This window comes from Dromiciops gliroides, chromosome 3 (assembly GCF_019393635.1).
Source record: "Dromiciops gliroides isolate mDroGli1 chromosome 3, mDroGli1.pri, whole genome shotgun sequence".
In the NCBI taxonomy this organism is placed as follows: Eukaryota; Metazoa; Chordata; class Mammalia; order Microbiotheria; family Microbiotheriidae; genus Dromiciops; species Dromiciops gliroides.
The window spans coordinates 434,069,354-434,093,886 of record NC_057863.1 but is presented as its reverse complement, the minus strand read 5'-3'; the positions used below and the strand labels follow the sequence as shown (position 1 = coordinate 434,093,886).

General features: G+C 35.4%; 1 protein-coding gene across 1 annotated transcript in view; it reads right to left on the bottom strand.

Moving 5' to 3' along the window:
• Positions 1-24,533, bottom strand: part of TTN (titin) — a 336,226-nt gene that overhangs the window by 131,342 nt on the left and 180,351 nt on the right. Inside the window, 14 exon segments of the mRNA XM_043993320.1 lie at positions 188-277; positions 2,017-2,091; positions 3,407-3,484; positions 6,024-6,098; positions 8,176-8,283; positions 10,834-10,911; positions 11,133-11,207; positions 11,936-12,055; positions 12,982-13,068; positions 13,474-13,557; positions 13,699-13,779; positions 13,885-13,968; positions 14,314-14,412; positions 14,568-14,651. Of these exon segments, the coding sequence (XP_043849255.1) occupies positions 188-277; positions 2,017-2,091; positions 3,407-3,484; positions 6,024-6,098; positions 8,176-8,283; positions 10,834-10,911; positions 11,133-11,207; positions 11,936-12,055; positions 12,982-13,068; positions 13,474-13,557; positions 13,699-13,779; positions 13,885-13,968; positions 14,314-14,412; positions 14,568-14,651 (1,218 nt within the window).

The window sequence follows — 24,533 nt, the reverse complement described above, 5'->3', positions numbered from 1 at the left end:
TAACATGTGACAGAGACTTAATCATCAGCCAGTCAAGAATGAGAGCAAATAGGGTAACAAACTGAAACAAAGCTTGGGCTTAGTTTATGTATTAATTACTTGTAGCCGGTGTAATGGCATTTCAAAGACTATATCTTTTCATGAAACATATAATCACATCCTAGTGATAAAATGCCATGATTTGTACCTTTTGTTGGTTCTGGAATTTTCCTTTCTTTTTTGGTGACTGGTGGGGGTGCCTCAACTTCATCAACAGCCTTCTTTGGTGGTTCTGGTACTTTAAAATAGTAGATGTATCTTTTAATATAATTGCCATTCTATTGGCTAGCATTTAGCAACAAATGTAACAAATATTTTATTAAAATATTAAGAGAAAAATTTGAAAATAAAATTCCATTGTTTCTATGGTGGCAAATGAAAAGTTTAGTGGTTTAAAAAATTAACTGGGGCTCTTGTTCTTTGTTTCTATCATTTTCTTCCCAGTAACTTTCTTTCCATGTTTCTTTCTATCAGAGCTTTCAAGGATTTTTGTCACTAGTTTGCACTACTAAGGATCAAAAGTCAACATTAGTAATAATGTCCACTGTCACTTCCTACAAGCTCTCCAAGCCATTTATTGTGGCTGGGAATACTTTCTGGCATTTCTAGCTAGAAGAAAAGGACAACTGGCAAAAACCACATCTTTAACTTCTTGCCTAGTTTTACCCATAACAATAGGATTAGTTCAAGTGATCAAATGATTTTGTATTATTTTAAATCAGCTTATCTTTCTTTGGGCGTCTAGATTTGATCATTTTTATTCTGAAGGTACTTGACTTCAATGTACAGCCCCATGCCAAATGTCATGGATTACAAGGCAATGGACTACACTGTGAGGCTGTCAAATCATATAAAGTACCAGGTACTTTAATCCTGGCAAGAAGAGGACTGACAGGAAGGAATATACATAACAATTTGCAATAAAGCCTTGGCTGTTGAGTAGAACACACTTCTTTAAAGGGAGCTTTCAGGTGCCTTGTAGTTATTCTGTGGGGTAGTTTATAAACCACAACTGTAGGAAAATGTACCAACAATTGAGGCCCAATCCCACAATCTACATAATAGTGGCAATACTATACTACTAATACTAGCAGGAGTTCCAGTTATACTTCAGGTCATTCCTTGTATAAAGGTTGTCATTCCAGAGGGGATGTTTGACATAGAGAGATTACAGAGTGGTTAAACAAATTCTAAACTAAACCACTTGGTAATAGGTTCAAATCTTTGATTAACCCTGAATCAGTCTTCTTGAAGGGTGGATCCTTTGGCAACTCTTACTTAAAAACAAATACAGGTATCATAAGCAACATTCAGGATAAAAAAAAAACTAATAACAAATAATCAAGTTAATTATGGGCTGAACTGCTTATCTGGGGACTCTCTAGATTTCTCAGAGCTGGTTTGGAACAGAATATTGGGTCTCAGGCAGATCTTGATCAACCTTTAGAAAGTGAGGTTCGAGACAAGATTTATCTGGCCATTTTTTTCCATTGAATTTATGAAATTTCCCCTGATGATGTTGAGTACACTACTGGTTCTATAACAACACAGTCCTAAAATTCTACAAATCTACCCAGAAACAGTTTATCTGATAATATTTAACCCAATCTATTGGCCCATCCAATCTTGGGGCCAACCCATTGAGACTTAGGCATTCTGAAGCTACCATTAGAAGTAGAATCTAATTATTTCATTTCAGTGAATTAAATTGTTTCAATTTGGTGAAGAACTGAAGAAGTATAGGGAAGAATAACAAATTCTAGAATATTAAAAATAAAAAGGTATAAACAAATATGAGAAAATGGAAGCAGAAAGCTGGTAATGGTAAAGCATGAACTACAATACAGATGAAATAATGAACAATGGGTGACAATAATGCTGACATTTGATTCAATTTATGTTTACAAGATAAACCTTTTGTATTCTCATTAAAAAAAAATCAGGTTCATAAACTGTTACTGTAATTTTTCTTCCTACCTGTAGGTTTTTTAATCTTTTCTACTTTTTTAGGCTCTACTTTAGGTTCTTCTTCTTCAGGCCTCTTTCTAAGAACTTTAAAGACAAAAAGGTTTATTTGTAAACCGTGATGTGATCATGAATATGAGATTGAAGTTCACACATAACATACAAAACACAGAGAAACAGACAGCATGCAACTTAGGGCCCTGGAATATTTGGCTATTGATGGGAACTTAAAGCAACCCAAAGGTTCTAATGATCTTTAGAATAATTGTATTTACAGTCTTCATCTAATTAAATGCTGGGGAGAAAAAGGACTCCAGTACCATGCTAATTTAAATAGTACCACATTATAAAAATACTTAAAAGTTAATTTCTAAAAGAAGATTAATAATCAATACTGGTGGCATTTGTATATGGGATACAATTATAATAGATGCCTTGAGAGCATCTCTTTAACAGGGGTTCTTAACTTGGGATCCATGAATTCATTTTAAAAATATTTTGGTAACTATTTCAGTCTAATTGGTTTCCCTTGAAATATTTCTTTTTTAAATTTAAAAACATTAATTTGAGGAAGGGTTAATAGGCTTTATCAGATGGCCAAAGGGATCCAGAGGTGTACTGGTAAATGTTTAATGACTGGCTCTTTGTGGGGAAATATATATGTATATATATTCATATGTATGTTTGCATGTATAGATGAATGACATACCTTTAAATTTAGTCTACATTATTAATATTTTCTCCATCACTGATTTGTTGCATTTGCCAATTTCCAAAGTGTAAATGCTCACATCAAAAATTTTAAACTCCTGGATCCATGACCAAAAAAATAGTTACAAACCCCTGAAACAAGGAGGCATAGGGACCCAATACTATGAAAAATCCCCCTTAGGCCTCGATTCTTTGTTTTAACAATGCACCGTTAATTCAAAACTATTTTACACATAGGAAGTGAAAGTTAATTATATTCTAGTACTATTCAGATTAGATTTGGTAAACTCTCACACTTTAAAAATTATATGTGAAATTAATTGCTACACATTTTTAATTGAATGCAATATTCTGCTCCATGGATTTACTTATAAGATTCCATCCCTAGAAATAATATGTTCCTCATTATTATTAGTTAATAACATCATCATAAATTTAGAGACCTTCATTTTAGTAAAAAAGATAAATTAATATCATAAATATCAAAAGATTTTGAAAGTCCACAAAGATTCCATTTCCTTTAACAATTTTTAAAAGTTCATATTTTATAAAGATAATTTCCTTCATAACAATTTAATTCTAATTAATTTGAAATATCAGAAAATCATTTTTTTAAAGGACAGAGTCTTTGTAAGCCTTCAAGTCTAATTTCAGAGCTTCCCAATGTGATATGATGCTGAATATACTATACCGCTTTTCAAAACAACTTCTTCCTTTGGCTTAGGTTCAGGTTCAGGGAGCAATTTTCGAATTTTCTTTTCAGCAGGTGCTTAAAAGAATATGATTGCATATTGTGAAACTATTTTAGAGCATTAAAAGAAACCCAAACATGCTCAACAAAAATGTTCCCTAAACAAATTAACTGTCATCAAGAAGCAATTATGACATTTAGGTATAATTGATATGTATGATAAATATTACTATACTTTATACTGTCATCTAAACCTTTCTCCTAAAATGTACATTACCTAGCCTTATTGTGAAATTTCAGAAACACTAAGAATTGGTAATTATGTAAAAATAATGAATATGTATATACACTAACTTTATGAATTTAACATAAAGTCATATGCTTATGTACCATAATGTAACCATGCAAAATTTGTCACCATTAACTTTATTAGCCTTTTATTAAAAAGGGCTACTTTTATGTGTCAGCTTGGGGTAGAGGTGACTCTGGACTTGTTCCCCAAAGCTGGACCAGCTGAATGAAAGTTCTTAACGTTCTACCAAGCTTAGCAAACTTTGAGTATGGCAGAATATGGTAGACAAAATTTATTTACTGACTGAGGACCAGGCCAGATACAAAGCTAGGTATATAGAGAATCATCACCAGCAAAGTGTTGAGCATTAGGTAACGAAATATAAGATTCCCTCCTCTAAGGTCTAAAAATCTGTGTTCCAAAGGTTCTTTGTTCAGTAAGAGTTAAACTTAAAATATTATTAATCTATATGGCATGAAATTAGAGTCACTGACCATGACATGAATTCAGAATTTCTTTTGGGTATTTGCTATTTCATACTTTATTTGAGACATTTCTTATTCATTAAAAAGTACTTATGTAATAAAAAGAACTTCCCTTCATTTTTAGTGTAATGTAATTTAAATATACATAAAGGCAATATGTAAAGAATTATTTAAAAATAAATGATTTATAATAAACAACTAAAATAGTTTCTTCTTAATGTCTTATAAGCATAGTTTTTAGACTTAAAATGAATTTACCTATGATGAAAAATATATTATCCCTTAATATATTTTCATATGGCTTGATTTACAACTCTTCTATTTAACACCTGATCAGTTTCATGGGTCAAACATGGTGGTAAGCAAAATGACTTTATTCAATCTAAAGTATACTTAGAAAATGCATTTTGTCCCTTCTTATAATTCACACTTTGGTGGGGGGGTGAATTTTATACAATATAAATTCTCCTTATGAGATTATTTTATTGTAGAGATATTACAGAACTCTAGATATCTGATTCATTATACACCAACACAGTGGCCTGAATACTTTAAAATATCTTTAAACCCAGTTTTAGTGTCTTATTTTGTGAATTATCATTATCCACAATTTATAAATAAGAAAGTATGGATACAGTTTAAGTGACGTGATCAAAGTCACCAAGTGATTCAGTGGCAGAACCAACATCCAAACCTATACCCCTAAAGACCTAATTATTTTTATTTACAGGTTAATACTATGATCTATATTTACCATAAATAAGTATAATTTTATTTTTATTTCCTCTGTTAAATGGGGAATGAAATTCTCCCCTAAAATTCCACTCTGATTTGGGCATAGAGATTATTGGGGCACAAGCTCTGGGAAGCCCTACAAAGCTACAGTGGCTTATGTGAGGCCAAACCTAGTTAAAAGTAAAAGAGTTTTATCATCAGGAGGCTGGCTAGCAGGTGAGGAGAAGGAAGATGAAGATTATGATCATTGCAACTCATGAAACTATCTAAGACATAGATTGAAACACACATTGGCAGGGAAAAGTCCCCCACCAATAAGATCCACTGCAATAATTTTAAACATTTCTTTTAACACATTTGCCGTCATTTTATTTATGAATATAATTTAAGAAATGAAAAACAGAGCAAACAAAAGAAACTCTTGGAAGCATTGATCTATAATTGAATTGGTCTTTTCTCAGGACTAATCTATTTCAGTTTGCTGCATTTAAGAAATATTTGTGGAATCCAGAGGAAGTAAATTAAATCTATTCCTTGAGAGAAATCATGATACAGCTGAAGAAATACTTCTCCCCCCAACTCGGATATTTATAATCTTTACTTATGTAAAAGAAAACATTTGCATTAGTTCTTATAACTTTTAAAAAAATGATGGTATACACAGGTGAAAAACGCTAAAGATTTTCATCAGTTTGAAAATCAACATTTTCACCTTGAACTTTTCTTTCCCCTTACTATACATGTCCAGTCACCCAGTGGAGGTATATGAAGTTGAGGAAAATAAGATGCATATTTATGTTTATATATCTAATGCTTATACAGATGTTGAAAAAGCAAGACAGTAATTCCATCACTTTTCCACAAAAATCTACAAAAAAGGAGTGAATGGATGATATTGGCATGATCATAATCGGTACACAAAGCAATAGGCTGTGAAAACAAGAGTTCTACGGGTACAAGAGCAGAAAGCATGATGGAGGAATCTACATATGAATATATTTTCTATAATGATCAGATAAATTGTAGAGACATAAAATAAGACAAAAACTATGAAACCAGTATATCTCTAATGTATATGACCATATTTTCTGCATTGACAAAATACCTTTTAGAGGAACAAAATCCACCTTTTCTGGAACCTTTTCCGGAGGTTTTTCAGGAGGCTTTTTCTTTACAACAGCTTTAAAGAAGATGATTGGATTTTTAAAAGCTGCATTTTGAAACTACTATTCAGAAGAGATTTAAGAAAAATATCCCATCCCCAAGAATACATTTTTATTTCTTTTTGCTAGGAGCCACTCAATGTTAAGAGCCATTAAGAAGTGCCAAAGAAGATATAGAAAGCATTCAAACTGTCAAGATATTTTAGCTTTAGCTAGAATTAGAGATGGAAGGTTAAGTTCCAGATTGTTTCAGGAAGATTATTTTAATCTCTTGTAGAAAGTGTTAAATTCTGAAGGCAAATTTTTCTCTTTAGGTATAAGTTATACATTCCAGGTTAAAAGACTGTTGGCCTAGTGAGACAATGATTAATGAACAAATGAATGCCCCTTCCAAAGTGCCTTGCACATGGTGCATAAGAAATGTCTGTGGAATTAAATGAAGCTAAAAGCCTTCACTTTAACTTGTATAATTTAGCTGATTAAACTTAAGTCTTCCCTTATTGATGAGGTAGAATTGAAATAAGCTCTACTATCCCCAATTTTCCCTAATATTCTGGGATGAAGATAGGAGGTTTTTGGTAATTATTCTGTGGCACTCTCTTTAATGTCATCAGAAAAATAGCAAAAAACATAACTTTGACATTAACTTTGGTATTCATTTCTTTACCCTGAGGCCAATCAGACATTCATTACAGTTCCAAGAGCAATTAATTCTTTGTTACATCCTCACTTGTTCAGGTCATTTATATGGATTTCTAAAAGAGTACAGAAATTCTACATAATACCACTGGAAAGCTATCTCCTTAGAAGATAGGTAAAGACATGAGAAAACTTAAGATGTAGTAAAAGCCTAAATATTTTCAAGTATTCCTTTAAAATTGGGTTGGGGGGATGGCCATTCATAACAGAAGTGATTTAGTCTGGGAAATCTGATAACACTGCATGAGAGAATACTCTTACTTTAGGGTACTTAAATATTTAAATATGAAGGTTAGTAATCCTTTCTCTTTATGCAATAGCTCTCAAAAAATCTGATAAACATTTTAAATAAAGACATATTATAGAACTTCATAGAAAGATAAATCAAAGGACAAAAAGTAAAAACTGAAATTTAACGGATTAATCAATGGAAAAGCTGGGAATAGAACCCAGAGGTCCTGTAAGATCTCTGAACCATCTCTCTTGTCAGATAGCCAAATTATCTCTGTTGCCATTAAAGTGAAAGTTGGATGACACCATTTTGTGTTCAATAACAAGAGCCTTTGTATTTGTTTCTGAAGTAGACAATGAATACTTATCAGATTTATGGTACCATAAAATGTTTTTCCCTTATGAAAGTTTGGAGGGACATAACATTCTTCAAGAACAAAATTCTGCCTTTGGTATGAAACTCTCAAAGCATTATTGCTATAAAGGCACCAAAACACCTCAGAGATTCACAACCACATTCCTCATGCTCAAGGCCACAATGAGTAGGCAAACAGGCTTGGAATCAGGCAATAAAGAAAGAATTTAAGAAATTAGGATTGAAAGCCCCAGAATTGAGATCACAGAAGACAAATGAAGAGTTTATTTAAATAGGCACTTCTTTATATTCTTTGCATCAAACATTTCTAGATGGGCACTAGACAATGCCTATTTCTTCATTTGTTCTCAGGTTAGCATAATTAGCAAGCTTCAAGAAGTCATAACCATACCTCCCCTCACCTCCCCAATGTGTTGTCATCCCTTTTGTCCCTCAGAGCTCCATCTTTGTAACACTTTAATTGCATATGTAATGGTCTACCTTGTATTAATAGTATTTGGTACTACCCTCACCCCTTTACTAAATTATAATTCATCTTCCCAACCCCTGAACACTTAGCAGAGTCGTTTGGACTTATTAGGTATTGCTTTGTTTTGTTTCATAAAGAAATTAAGGCATGAGCATTAGAAAGAGCAGAAAAGCACCTGGTTTGGTTTAAATAAACAGAGCATAATAATGCTTGAGAGGATACACTTCCAAAATAGTGCATAGTTTTGGAAGCACTGATAAATTCAATGAGCAGTTTTGAAGCAGGTTAAGAGCACTTTGAAAGTCAGTCGCCTTGGTACCTTTAAGCTGAACCATTTGCTCTTTGATCTCCTCCTTTGGTGGAATAGGGGCCCGGGGTGGTGGTTTGAATTTTGGTTTCTCGGGAATCTTCTTTTCTGGTTCAGGTTCTATTATTTGAAAGAGTATTATTGGAGAGTTAGTAGATATAGATGAAGTCATGTCAAGATGAGAAAAGATGCCTTCTGATCTAATGCATTACATGAAACAGGTAACACATTTCTATACAGAAAATGAGAGATACAACAGACTCTTTTCGTGACATGAAACACATTTAGACGAGCCACATTTGACGCGAAATATACTGTACAAATGACACTGAATTATAAGAATTTAGTGCACATTCAAAACAAGAGTATTCTCAAGGACAGTTTCAATGAAACATACAATATGGTGGCACACTGTGAAAAAGTACGTATTTCAAGATGAAGAAGATTATGGGAGATGGCATAGGTTTAAGCCTAATGATCTGAATACCTTTCACGGGTATTTCTTCAGGTTCTGGCTCAGGCTCTGGTGCCACAGGCTCAATCTGCTTTATGATTTCACGTTCTTTAAAGAATATTGACAAGGGACATAGGATTGTCATTTCTAAAGACCACTGTATTAGCACAATTGTCTTTTATCATGACTTGTGATTTTACAAATAATCAAAATACTTTGTCCTACCCTCCCCTTGCCCCCCAAATTAAGAAAATTAACTATAAACTGACAGAGTGAAAGAAATGTTTCCTTAGTTGTATAAGATTCTGAGATACAAAACCATAGTTAACAATCACACACATGCTCACAAGCTCATAGAGGTGCAAAATCTGGGTAAAATACTTTTTGTCTTGAGATGGAACATTCAGTATATTTCAAAGGAATTTTTCATTTTTTAAAGACTGATTTATTTATTTTGTGGGTTCTGAAGAGACAGAAGATAGAATTTTTAAGGTATCCTTATCTGTCTGTACATTTGGCTTTTCAACAATTTCACTTTTCCCACAGTTGTGGTACAGATTATACTTTTCTAGTCTATGGGAATCATCTATTATCTATCTATCTGTCTACCTACCTACATACCTATCTATCTATCATCTATTTATTATTACAAGAAATTATCATATTCATTGTTCTAGCCTAATAAGATCATAAGTATTTGAAAGAGAAAGTGATAATCAAAGAAAGGACTGGACTACTTTGAGATTTACTATTAGGACATAATCAGCCTCTGACTATTTTGGTATTCTTTTTTTTTTTTTTTTGGGCGGGGCAATGAGGGTTAAGTGACTTGCCCAAGGTCACACAGCTAATAAGTGTCAAGTGTCTGAGGCCGGATTTGAACTCAGGTCCTCCTGATTCCAGGGCCAGTGCTCTATCTACTGCACCACCTAGCTGCCCCCTATTTTGGTATTCTTAACACAAGATTTGACATAAGATTTAAAAAAATACCTTCAATGGGAGGAGTCTCCTTCCTACCAATGGTTATGGATGCTTTTTCTTCGTAAATAACCTCTTCAGGAGACTCTTCCACTTGAAAAATATGATTTCATTTTAAAAGGCATCCAAAACCAAATCTGCTTACATTCTTTTAACGTTATGATAAAAACAACAATCTCATATTCAACCCAAAACCCCGTTAAAGATCCCCCGCTTAGGTTCCTAGCATTCATGTATGCACTGTCCACCTTAATACATCAAGAGACAATGAATTAATACAAGACTCAGTTCTATTGTCAAAGAGGGAAAATTAAGAATACAACTTGATTGTGATCTGTTCATGATGTAAGAAGCTCTGGGTACCTTGGACTGGTGGGACTTCTGGTTCTTCAGGAACAGCAATAGGGACTTTCTTCTCTGGGACGCTTATCTTGGGTACTTCAGGCACTTTAAAGATATTAATTCCTTTCACTTTTAAGAATTTAAGAGGCACACAAAAATCTAGAAAGTCCAGTTTATATAACACAAAAGAAAGCTCTTCATCCAACTTGACATCATAAGACAACACTCCACAGAACTATCTCAAAGCATGACATCAGCAGTGGTTATGGTAACCAGCGAAGAGCTGGTTCTCATTCATCCTCCTCAGGTCTCACATCTTTTTCTCTTCTGCTTTCACCTTCATTCATTCCCTCATTCATTCATCAAAAACTCATTAAACATCTATATGCTTTGCATTATGCCATTATGCTCTTTTGACACTTGACTTGGCAGAAACAGACTCATAATTCATACAGAATTTACAACCTAAAGAGACACAAAAGATCTTTAAATGCCAAAGAAAAAGAACTTTTTTTTTCTTCATGGCATATACCTTTAGCTGGTGGAGCTTCAGGTTTTCTGGTAACAGCCACAGGTTCCTTCTTTGCTGGGACAACTTTCTTGAGTAATCCAGGCACTTTAAAGATATTAGTTTGTTGATGGTTTTTGTTTTACAAAGAATTATAAGAATTTACAAAGTGTTAGGAACAGAAAGACAATCAGACTTCCTACTGGGACAGGGTTAATATTAACTGGGACAAATCAAAAGTATTATTGGCCACAGGCAGAAAATGATAAAAAGAAATGAAATCATACAGAGTAACAATAAACACAGTTTATGAGGTTCTACTATACTATCAAAAGATTAGAGGAAGAGAATGGTTTTTTCATCATTATAGCAATAATAATGTAGATACCTTTAGCTGGTGGTGCTTCTGGCTCCTTAGGAACAGGAACTTTCTTCTGTGGGACAATTTTCTTAGGCACCTCAGGAACTTTAAAGATATTAGTTTTATTTAATTTTTGATGTTTGAAAGACATGGAAAATATTTTGAAAAAAGTGACACGGATCTGGACAACATAGAGATCACAACATACACTGCATGTAACGCAATCAAAGAAAATTATAAAACCACAGACATCAACATGAGAAGGACTAAGTATTCCTCACCCCTCCTATATCCCACCCTCACCCACGATCACTTTCCACATGTACCTTTAGCTGGTGGAGGTTCTGGTTTTTTGACAACAGGCACTTTCTTTTCCGGGATGACCTTGGGTACCTCAGGCACTTTAGAGACAAGAGTTTGTTTTACATTCATTGATATTTAAAAACTTCACAGACTGTACTTAACATCAGACTAGGAGAACCAAGAAAGATGTTTGCTGAGAAATGAAAGGACTGCAAACATGCACATGGTCTGGGGGGTAGTAGCCTCATGATTAAGATGGATGCCTGATCTATGCATTCTTGAGTCTGAAACTCAACTTTCACCTGGCTTTTTCCCCCTTATTTTTTAAACTTTAAATTCCACAAAAACAAGGAATTTATAAAAGCTTTCAGTATCTCCCTCAGAAAATATCACATTGCTCTGCACACCATAGGTGGCTTAGCAGATGTATGTTGAACTAATCTAGTTGCTGAACAAAGGGGTCTGAATAGCTTTTTTGCAGCCAATAATAGCTAATGTTCAGGAATTCAACAGTTTTCATGCCCTTCCTGATCTGCCTTAATAATAGTGCCCTCCCTCTGAGTTTATCTCATCCTATGTATAGCCTATGGGTATGTAGTTGTTTGCATGCTGCTCTCCTCATTAGACTGTGAGTTTCTTCAGAGCAGGGGCTGGGCTTTGCCTTTCTTGGTATCCCCGGTTCTTAGTATACAGTAAGTGCTTAGTCAGTGATTGTTGACTTCATGCAAAGAGGCAGAATTCTCTTTTATTTCTTTATCGAAAGATAAGCAGTATCTTTTTAATGGAGTCAAAGACGTTTCCCAATATAATTAGTACTGGCTTATACCTTTAGGTGGTGGTGGGGCTGGCTCTTCAGGAATGAGAACTGGTGCTTCCTCCTCAGGAGCTGGTATTTCCTCTTCAGGCTCTTCTACTTCAGGAACAACCTCTTCAGGTTCTTCATATACTTTAAAGATATTAGTTAATTTGATCTTTAGCTATTTTCAAAGTTAACAAACTATATCAATAGACACAAAAATGCCAAACACATATTTTCTAACTATGTCAAACATACAGGTGTACATATGCACAGTACATATTTTAAATGGGGACAATCCCACCATATAAGAGTTTAAAATTTTAACATTGAACAATGTCATATGAAGAATTGACATTTTAAATTGGAACAGCATTTTGTCTTTCCTGGATTCCCTGTTTCTGTTTAACAACCAATACTGAACCAATCAAAAACTAACAATCATCTTTGACTTCTCTCTTCCTCATGCTCTCACTCTCTCCCTCACTCTCTTTCCACCCAAATCCAATCAGTTGCCTGTCCTGTTATTTCCTGAAATATCTTTCGTACCAGTAAACACCTCTCTACTCCTTCTTGTCATCACCCAAGTTTAGGTCCTCATGAACTCTTACCTAGACTGGACCACTACTAATAGCCTCCTAATCTTCTTCCCTTCCAAATCCTTTCTAATCCTCCATATGGATGCCCAAATACTCTTCCTAAAAACAGTTTACTTCTAGTTTGATGAAAAATTAAAAGCTAGCCATATTTGCCTGCACTTTACTCTTTTCTTATTTGCATGAACAAATACCCCTGTTTGTATGTCATTTTCACTCCTCTCATTCATACCTGTCATTCTCCCACTTTGAGGAACCACTGTATATATTAGAGAAATCAGGTTTCATTGTGGTCCCTGAACCATACTCAAATTAGATCACATCAAACTTACAGAGCTGGGAATTCTCAGAGCTAAATAAGAGAGCTAACATGAGCCAAATTTTAAAGAAATCATTAAGCATAAATGAGAAGCAGGAGAAATAAAGCTCTAATTCTAAGTATTCAGAAGCAGTAAACAGATTATGTGGGCCCACATGTACCTTCTGGAGGCGGAGATTCGGCTTTCTTGGGAACAGGAACAGGAATGGGTTTCTCTTCAGGGACAGGTTTCTTTGGCAACTCTGGCACTTTAAAGATATTAGTTAATTTTACTTTGGGGCAGTGGAGAAATATGTGACATTTACTTGAGTACGTGAGTGGTGTTCTGACTTTGAACAGATGCCTAGGTAGCTGATCCAAGGCCAGGAAGAATTTATAACTGAAGGGAAAAAGTCTGCCACTGGATTAGGTCAAAAAGGGTAATGATAAGAAAGGAATGTGGATTGTAAAGAATAAAAAATTCTATTCAGACACAGTAGTGAACTTATCAAAAATTGATAAGAAATAATAAGGGTTTTTTGGGGCCATATTTAATTTTTTAAAAAAATTGTAAACACAATATCAAGAGTACTGGGAAAAGAAGATTTGATACAACAGATAAATTTCAGGGTCAGAAGAGAATGATATTTTGGACTTATCTCAGTTGTCTGTACCTTTAGCAGGTGGGGCTTCTGGCTTTTTGGGAACAGTCACTGGCACTTTCTTTTCAGGAACAACTTCTTTGGGAGGTTCAGGAACTTGAAAGATATTAGTATTTTTAATTTTAGGACATAAAGAATCATATTTACAGAGGAAAAAAATCATTTTTCAAGACCCACAGAGTCCTCCTCCCATGTCCTTCCCCTCAAACTCAAAATCTTCCCAACAGAATTATATACCTTTGGCAGGTGGGGTTTCTATCTTTTTGGAGACAGGTGGGGGGATTTTCTTTTCTGGGACTTTCTTGGGCACCTCAGGCGCTTTAAAAGATATTAGTAGTTTTAAAAATCACAGTTTTGAGAACAAATAAAAAAAATCAGGTACATTTACAGGACATAAAAAACACCATTAGTCATGATAAGTACCTTTTGCAGGTGGTGGCTCGGGCTTTTTGACAACAGGTGGAGGGATTTTCTTTTCTGGGACCACCTTCTGGGGCGGCTTTGGCACTTTAAAGATATTAGTGTTTTCATGTTTTAGAAACAGTTAAGATGGGTAGGAAACATAAAGTAACTTCACCATACAGACTTTTGAATACTGGTAAGAAGTGTCATTTTCTGAAGGTGGGGCTCTTAACCTGGTGTTGAACATGAACTGTTTTTTAATGTATTTTGATATCACATTCCAATGTAATTGGCTTCTTTGGCCTTTGTATTTTATTTTATGCATTTAAAGATATCATTCTGACAAGAGAACCCACAGACTTCACCAGACTGCCAAGGGGGTCCAGGATGCACAACAAGGGTTAAGAATCCTGACTGAATTTGAAATATTTGAGCGGTGCTCACAGGTACCTTTGGGTGGTGGAGGGGGAGGCTCTGGCTCTGGCTCTGGCTCTTCATACACTTCCTCTGGAGTTACCTCTGGAGTAATTTCCTCTGGTTCTTCATACACTTTAAAGATATTAGCTAATTTTACCATAGAATTTACATAGAAACCACAAAAATATTTTTGGCAGAAGTTCATTGTCTAGACAAAAAAAAAAAAAAAAGACAGGCAGACGACAGACAGACTTTCCTTCCTAATTTGCTCTGTTTTTGTCATGTACCTTCAGGTGGTGGAGTCTCTGGCTTGGGAGGAGCAGCAACAGGCACCTTCTTGACTGGCACAGTTTCCTTAGGAACCTCAGGTACTTTAAAGATATTAGTATATTTAGGTTTAGGAAGACTGAAGAGAAATGGCAAAGCACAGTGATATGTACTGAGTACCTTTAGCAGGTGACACTTTGGGCTTTTGGGGAATAGCTAAGGCACTTTCTGTTCAGGGATGAATTTTTTGGGGGTGTCAGGTACTTTAAAGATATTAGTATTTTTTATACTTATAGTAGTTACAACATTCACTAGAAACACACATTTTATCTCCCCAATGGCAGAAAGTAAGACATTTCTCATCCAGAATAATTGGTGACTGATACCTTTAACTGCTGGCGCTTCTGGCTTTTTGGGGACAGTCACAGGCACTTTCTTTTCAGGGATGACTTCTTTGGGAGGTTCAGACACTTTGAAGATATTAGTGTTTTTACATTTAGAAAAGGTGAAGGCAAGTTTTAACAACAAACATTGAAGCATGAAAATATTTTAAGTGTAGCTCTTTCTGGATCAGATGAGTGTACATAAATACCTTTAGCAGGTGGGACTTCTGGTTTTTTGGGAACAGTCACTTTCTTTTCAGGGATGACTTCTTTAGGAGGCTCAGGCACTTTAAAGATATTAGTGATTTTATAATTAGGAGCTATGGAAATCAGTAGGAACCCCCAACTATTTTAAAGAGATGATAAGCTTCTTCAGAATTAGTACAATGCTGACATATACCTTTAGCTGGTGGCACCTCTGGTTTTTGGGGAACAGCCACAGGCACCTTCTTTTCAGGGACAAACTCTTTGGGTGCTTCAGGCACTTTAAAGATATTAGTATTTTTATATTTAGAAACTAAGAAAGAGAAACATTAAGTCTATTTTCACAGCAAAGGTACATTTCAAAGGTAGAAGGGGTGTTTCCCAACTCCCCCAAGGAATAAGATAGATAATAACTTATACCTTTAGCTGGTGGGGCCTCTGGCTCTGGGGGAACAGTTACAGGCACTCTCTTTTCTGGGACAACCTCTTTAGGTGGTTCAGGAACTTTAAAGATATCAGGTTTTTTATATTTAGGAGTTGTAAAGACAAGTGGAAAAAAGACTAGTGCATATTGCCTAGAAGTTGTATCATATAATGGAAAATATGTTGAGTTTGGAGTATTTCAAATTCTGGGTTCAAATGCTAACTCTGCTATTTACTACCTTTGTGACCCCAGGAAAGTTGCCTTTCTTCTCTAGGCCAGTTTTCTTAACCATAAAACGAAAGGGTTGGACTCAATGATATTCTAGTGCTAAAGGCTGATGTATTTCCCACACCCCCACACCCCCTAAACCCCCATAATTCGAGCAGTGGAAATAAATGCTTTGAGCTGGAAGCACTACTAGTTTTGGGGGAAACAGACACAAGTACTTTCTTTTTAGGGACAACTCCTTTCAGGCACTTTAAAGACATTAGTATTTTTATGTTTAGGGGTTCCAAAGATCATTTTCAGGAGCAGAAAAGATGTTGCTTCTTCAGAATGAGGTCACTGGTGACATATACCTTTAATTGGTGGTGCTTCTGGTTTTTTGGGGATGGCCACAGGCACCTTCTTTTCTGGGACCTCTTCTTTGGGAGCTTCAGGCACTTTAAAGATATTAGTATTTTTGTTCTTAGGGGTTATATACTTCAACAGAAACATCAAAATATTTTTTATAACAGAAGACAAATAGTTTCCTATCAGTAGTGACATATACCTTTAGCAGGTGGGACTTCTGGTTTTTGGGGAACAGTCACAGCTATTTCCTTTTCAGGGACAATCTTTTTGGGAATTTCTGGAACTTTGAAGATATTAGTATTTTTTTTTTTTTACATTTTGGAGTTACCAAGATCAGTAGAAATAGAAATCACATTTGTATAGTAAAAAGTAATTTTTGTAGGCCAGAAAAGTTTTCTCCCTATATCCTCCCACAATTTAAAGGGTGGCTATATACCTGTAGGCGGTAGGGGTTCTGACTTTTGGGGGACATACACAGACATTTTCTTTCCAGGAATAATTTCTTGAAGCACCTTGGGCCCTTTAAAGATATTAGTATTTTTATATATAGGAGTTATGAAGTTTAATAGAAACATCAAAATAGTTTAAAAAAACAGAAGACAAGACATCCCTTTTCAGAATTAGTTCAGCCATGATTTATACCTTTAGCAGGTAAGGTTTCTGACTTTTTGGGGATAGCCACAGACATTTTCTTTTCAAGAATAATTTCTTGAAGCACCTTGGGCACTTTAAAGATATTAGTATTTTTATACATCAAAATGGTTTCAAGAGCAGAAGACAAAACCTCCCACTTTTGGAATTATTTCAGCAATGCCCTATATTATATATACCTTTAGAAGGTGGGGCTTCCGGCTTTTTGGGGACAGCCATAGGCACTTTCTTTTCAGGGACAACTTCTTTGGGAGGTTCAGGCACTTGGAAGATATTAGTGATTTTAAAATTAGAAACTGTGAAGGTCAGTGGAAACATGATTTTAACAGCAGACGACAGATACTTCAGCATTATTTCACCGGGGACAAATACCTTTAACTGGTGGCACTTCTGTTTTGGGAGGTACAGCAACAGGCACTTTCTTTTCTGGGACAATCTCATCAGGACCTTCAGGCACTTAAAAGATATTAGTATTTTTATACTTAGGGGTTATGTTGTTAAACAGAGACTTCAATATTTTCAATAACAAAGATAAGACATTCATCTTTCCAAGCTACTTGACTAGTGACATATACCTTTAGCAGGTGGTACTTCTGGCTTTTTGGGGACAGGTACAGATATTTTCTTTTCAGGGATGACTTCTTGGGGCACTTCAGGTACTTTAAAGATATTAGTATTTTATAGTTAGAGGTTATGAAGCTTACCAGAAAAATCAAAATAGTTTCAATAACAGAAGACAAACATTTCTCTTTCAGACATAGATTATCAGTGACCTATACCTTTGGCAGGAGGGGCTTCTGGCTTTTTGGGGACAGCTACAGGCACTTTCTCTTCATGAACAACTTCTTTGGGAGGTTCAGGTACTTGAAAGATATTAGTAATCTTAAAATTAGGAGCTATGAGGGTCAGTAGAAACATCAATCTGATTTTTAAGAGCAGACAACAAGACATTTCACCCCCCGCCCCCATAATTACTTGACCTGTGACATATACCTTGAATTGGTGGGGCCTCTGGTTTTTTGGGAATAGCTAAAGTCACTTTCTTTTCAGGGATAACTTGTTTGGGAGGCTCAGGAACTTGAAAGATATTAGTATTTTTATATTTAGAGGTTATGTTGTTTAATAGGGACTTCAAAATAGTAATAAAAGATCATATAGTTATCTTTCCAAATTGACTGGTGACATATACCTTTAGCAGGTGTGGCTTCTGGCTTCTTGGGGACAGCCACAGTCACCTTCTTTTCAGGGACAACTTCTTTGGGAGGCTCAGGAACTTGAAAGATATTAGTATTTTTATATTTAGAGGTTATGTTGTTTAATAGGGACTTCAAAATAGTAATAGAAGATCATATAGTCATCTTTCCAAATTGACTGGTGACATATACCTTTAGCAGGTGGAGCTTCTGGCTTTTTGGGGATAGTCACAGTAACTTTCTTTTCAAGGACAACTTCTTGAGGTACTTCAGGTGCTTTAAAGATATTAGTATTTTTACACTTAGGGGTTATGTTGTTTAACAGGGACTTCAAATTTTTTTCAGTAATAGATCATATAGTCATCTTTCCAAATTGAGTGGTGACATATACCTTTAGCAGGTGAGACTTCTGGCTTCTTGGGGACAGCCACAGTCACCTTCTTTTCAGGGACAACTTCTTTGGGAGGCTCAGGAACTTGAAAGATATTAGTATTTTTATATTTAGAGGTTATGTTGTTTAATAGGGACTTCAAAATAGTAATAGAAGATCATGTAGTAATGTTTCCAAACTGACTGGTGACATATACCTTTAGCAGGTGGAGCTTCTGGCTCTTTGGGGACAGTCACAGTCACCTTCTTTTCAGGGACAACTTCTTGGGGAGGCTCAGGAACTTGAAAGATATTAGTATTTTTATATTTAGAGGTTATGTTGTTTAATAGGGACTTCAAAATAGTAATAGAAGATCATGTAGTAATGTTTCCAAACTGACTGGTGACATATACCTTTAGCAGGTGGAGCTTCTGGCTCTTTGGGGACAGTCACAGTCACCTTCTTTTCAGGGACAACTTCTTTGGGAGGCTCAGGAACTTGAAAGATATTAGTATTTTTATATTTAGAGGTTATGTTGTTTAATAGGGACTTCAAAATAGTAATAGAAGATCATGTAGTAATGTTTCCAAACTGACTGGTGACATATACCTTTAGCAGGTGGAGCTTCTGGCTCTTTGGGGACAGTCACAGTCACTTTCTTTTCAAGGACAACTTCTTGGGGAACTTCAGGTGCTTTAAAGATATTAGTATTTTTTTACTTAGGGGGTTATGAAACTTAATAGAAGGAACAGTAACAATAACAGACTATGGTACATTTTTCTTTCAGAATTGATTCAGCAGTGACTTATACCTTTAGCAGGTGGGGCTTCGGACTTTTTGGGGACAGCCACAGTCACTTTCTTTTCAGGGACAACTTCTTTGGGAGGCTCAGGAACTTGAAAGATATTAGTAATTTAAAAATTACTATGAGCTATGAAGATTAGTAAAACATCAATCTGATTTTCAAGAGTGGAGGACAAGACATTTTTCCTTCATAATTACTTGACTGGTGACAGATACCTTTAACAGGTGGGGCTTCCGGCTTTCTGGGGGGAGCCACACGTGTTTTCTTTTCTGGGAGAACTTCTTGAGGAACTTCAGGCACTTTAAAGATATTAGTATTTTTAGAACTTCGAAGTTATGAGACTTAATAGAAACATAACATTTTCAATATCAGAAGACTTTTTTTCTTTTAGATTTATTTGACGTGATATATACCTTTAACAGGTTGGCTTTCTGGTTTTGGGGGGAAAGCAACCAGTGTTCTTTTTTCACAGACAACTTTTTGGGGAACTTGAGGCATTTTAAAGATATTAGTATTTTTTAATACTTGGGAATTAGAGAGTTCGATGTAGACTTCAAAATAATTTTCAGTAACAAAGGACAAGATATTCTTCTTTCCAAATTACTTGACTGGTGACATATACCTTTGGCAGGTGGAGCTTCTGCTTTGGAAGGGACAGCCATAGGCATTTTCTTTTCATGAATCACTTCTTTGGGAGCTTTGCTCACTTTGAAGATATTAGTAATTTTACACTAAGGAGTTAGGCATAATACATTCACAGTCATACTAATGTTTAAAGCTAGTAGGGTTTCCCCCTCAAAATCCACTGGGTTGGAGCATATACCTTGAACTGGTTTTACTTCTGACTTATGAAGCTCTTTTCTTTCAGGGACAGCTTCTGTGATAGCTTCAGGCACTTAAAAATATTAGTAGTTTTATTTTTAGGGGTTATGAAAAACTAGTAGAAACAATAACTCTATCCACATACCCAACGTTATTCTGAAGTCTAGAAAGAATTTGGTCCACCCGTACTCTGCTAAGTAGTCATATATATGTTTAGGAGATGACCATTCTTATATTTTGGGGACCAGCACAGTCATTTTCTCTTCAGGGATATCTTTGGAATACTCAGGCACTTAAAAGATATTATTACTATTTTTACTAATTTTAAGCTACGATGAAAAGCAGTTTTAAAAATTCATCTGAGTTAGAGTCACACTAATTGTCAAGAATAGATTTTTTTTTTTCTTTTCTCTAATCCAGATCAGATTGTTGGTAATATATACCTTTAACAGGCAAGCTTACTGGTTCTTTGGTGATAGGATTAGGCATTCTTTTCAGGGAATGCTTTCTTGGTCACCCCAGCTACTTAAAATATTAATTTTGATTTTAGAAACCATAAAGAACATAGAAAAGTATATCAAAGCAAATATATCTTTTTGTTTGTTTGTTTTGGGCAGGGCAATGAGGGTTAAGTGACTTGCCCAGGGTCACACAGCTAGTAAGTGTCAAGTGTCTGAGGCCACATTTGAACTCAGTTCCTTCTGAATCCAGGGCCAGTGCTTTATCCACTGTGCCACTTAGCTGCCCCAAAGTAAATATATCTTATACTAGCTTTGAAGGTTTTTGTTTTTTGTGGGACAATGAGGGTTAAGTGACTCGCCCAGGGTCACACAGTGTCAAGTGTCTGAGGTCGAATTTGAACTCAGGTCCTCCTGAATCCAGGGCCAGTGCTTTATCCACTGCACCACCTAGCTGCCCCCAGCTTTGATGGTTTTAAGATGACAGTAAACCTTTTCCATTTCTGAGTCTAGTGAGTAATAGGAGGAAATTCCTATTCTGTCTATTTAATAACTTTTGTGCCTATTCTGCATGTTCTGGCCTATTCAGAAATGTTCATGGGAAGGAGTGACTTGTATAAAATCAAGGAATTTACTACATCTTATATTTGCTGTGATATAATTTACTTTAAGAAAGCTAGCTTGGGATAGTAACTGGAGGACTAGTCTTTGTATCAGGAAAACCTGGGTTGGAGCTCTGCTTGACCACATTCAAGTGATGCGACTACATGAAAGTCACTTAATGCTTCAGTGCCTTAGGTAGCCTTCTAAGCTGCTAAATTACCCATGAATTGCTGATATGCAGAGAGGGAATATCCATATTGGGAATTTCCTACAGTGATGAAATCTGATAAAATCATAGATATGAACTAGAAAAAAAAACACTTGACAACATGAAATATCTTTTCTTTTTAATTAATTATTATTTTTTAGCTATTTAGTTTGAGGGGAATGACACAGTGGGTAATCTGGGACTTTTTTCCTGTACTTCAGGTATTTTGAAAGGCTTAAGTATTTTACATTAAGGTAGAGATAAGGAAAGGGACTGCTAGGTGGTACAGAGCACTTAGGCCTGGATCTGAGTTCAAATGTGGCCTCAGATGGATAGAGCACTGGCCCTAGAGTCAGAAGGACCAGAGTTCCACCTCAGGTACTTACTAGCTGTGACCATGGGCAAGTCACTTAACCTTTCTTTATCTTAGTTTCTCATCTGTAAAATGGGGACACACTGGAGAAAGAAATGACAAACGACTTCAGTATATTTGCCAAGAAAAGTCCATGGGGTCAGAGAGAATTGGACACAGCCGAATGACTGAACAACAAATAAAAAGACTATATAAAACAGACAAAACATTTTTGAGACCTCCAGATGTCCTTTTAATTATAAAATCTACTCTGTAATATAAGGAAATCACTATTATGGATGTTTTTAAAGTGGTTTTATATATGCTGGTGTGTTTTAAATGGTTTTAAGGGAAAGGACTGACCTGTTTAAAAATGGCGGTTGTGGGACAAAAAGGTAAAGGGACGGAATTGATCTATGGAATTCTGGAAGGATATCAGCTGTGATTAGAACAATTAAGATAATAAAAGTTTATTAACTTCTCGTTGCCCTCAGGCTACTTCCCAAGACTATAAATCATACAGCAAATATTGAGAGGTGTTTCCTCATCTGGAGTTCCTTCTAGTTCAGTCTGGATTAAAGTGAATAGTGTATCAATGACATCATAGATGTGATATACAAAATAAATAGAAAGTAAATCATTCTAGTTATTTTCCCTCTTAGAACTTTAGGATCATCAATGTAGATCTATAAAGGACCTCAGGGGCCACATAGAACAACTCTTTAATTTTACAGATGAGGAAACTGAGAAAGATTAAGTGATTTATCCAGGTCACATAGGCTAGAACCTAATAGAAGCAGGGATTCTCTGACACTGGAGGTCCATTTGTACCTAATAGTATTTCTATATTATTCCTATTATTGTAGAAAATTACTTAATTCATGTTTTTGTATTTTTAATAGCATTTATTGTGGGCCCCCCCAAAGCAATTATTATTGATTCTTAACTAAATTCCTGGAATTTCCATATAACCTATGCTTATGGAAAGTTGATACTCGGTCTTGGTCCATAAGAGAACCTCAGAACCATTGGGTGGTAACCACTCTGAATTTCAATCTCAATTTTTCTGTCTCAAAGGTATGTTTAGCCAATCTGACCAGGTTTTAATGTCACAAAAGTTTGATGTAGTTTCTGCTCTGGGAGGAAAAACATGAGATATATTTTCTATTAAGGATTCTATTTTTGGACACTATTAAAATGATTTCAGTGTCCTTATTTTTAGAAGTCATAAGTACAAAAAGGAAAACCTTTACCCTAAGCAATTGTCCAATGAACAAGATCGATATTCTTCTCTACCCTATAGTGTAAACTCTGATCACTGGAGATTTGTAACTTGTGGAACTTTTGGTTTGGGGAAAACTCTCCTTTGAAACAAATTCCTTTGTTACTTTGGTGACTTTAAAGATGTTAGTATTTCTACATCAGGCATCACAGATAAATGGAATGCATCTTTAAGCACACTTAGACGAGTAACTTTCCAGAGCACAAGACAAGAAAATTATTTTTCTTCTGACTGAACAAATGGGGAATGATACCTGGTAGTGGGGGCCTCTCCCTCTGAGGACTAGCGGGAAGTGGTTCTTCTGGAGCACTTTTCTTGGAGACTTCAGGCACTTTAAAGATATTAGTATTTTTACATTTAGAAATTTCAGAGACATACTGAACTGGACACAAGCCACATATACATCATACACTTTTTTTTTTTTTAAACAAAATGTAATGTGGGATTTTATCCTCAGGATTTGTACCTTGTACTGAAGGAGCTTCTGGCTTTGGGGGCAAATGTGTAGGCAGTTTCTGTTCTGGGACAGTTTTCTTGGATACATCAGGTGCTTTAAAGATATTAGTAGTTTAGCATTTAGTAGGTGTAAAAAATATAGAACAAAGTAAATGTGTTTCTCTAGGCTATGGAAAAAAGTTGTTTCTTCAGAATTTGATCATTTAAGGATACCTTCTGTTGGAAGTTGCTCTGTTATTTTAGAGATAGGCTCCAATACCTCTTCTTCTTGGGTGAACTTTGGGGGCACACTGGGTTCTTTAAAGATATTAGTATGTTGAGACAATGTTAACATTTAGTAGTTAAGAAGACAGAAAAATATTATGCAAGTAGATATAGCATGTAATTTTTGAGTCTTGAAAGTCAAAGATCATCTTCTGGGTTTGGTGTTGGTGAAATGTACCTTTAGCAGATAGAACTTCTTTCTTTTTAGGAACAGTCACAGAGGTTTTCTCTTCTGGGATGGATTTCTTGGGCAACTCAGGCACTTGAAAGATATTAGTATGTTAATATTTAGAAATGATGAAGACAACTAGGAAATATCAAGCTTTCAGAATCAAAGACAACCTCTCTTCAGATTTAGATTATGGATTATGTCTACCTGTGCTGGGTTAAGAGCCCTTACTTTTGGGAAGTACAATAGATATAGGCCCTTTTTTCTTTCAGGACCAATTCTTTGGACTCTTCAGGTACTTAAAAAGATATTAGTTTTTATACACTTAGAGGAGTTTCAAAGATACATAGGAAACAGTAATGATAAAGACATAACATGAGACACATTAATCACTAAAATTAAAGGTGGTAAAAATAGTGATTAGAACAAGTTGAGTATATGAAACTACTCTGTGATCCTTTGTTCATCAAAATAAGAAATGTATGAGTTTGGGGAGAACTCTTTTCCATTTTGTTAAAAACTCCCCATTTCCCACTATATTTTGGCGCTCTAATTAATCAATGTAGAGGCTAGGGACCTGATAATTCTCCATTCTACTCTGCCCCTAAGAAATTGGTTTTGAAACATAATCGCTATTAGCATTATGCCATGCCTGGCTCAGTACCTAAGCAACAACAGTGAGTCGAGGAATTCTCCTGGGTTTGTTGAATATAAATGAAGGTGAATCTCTGGTATCTTTCTTTATCTTTTATACTTCATATAATTTGGA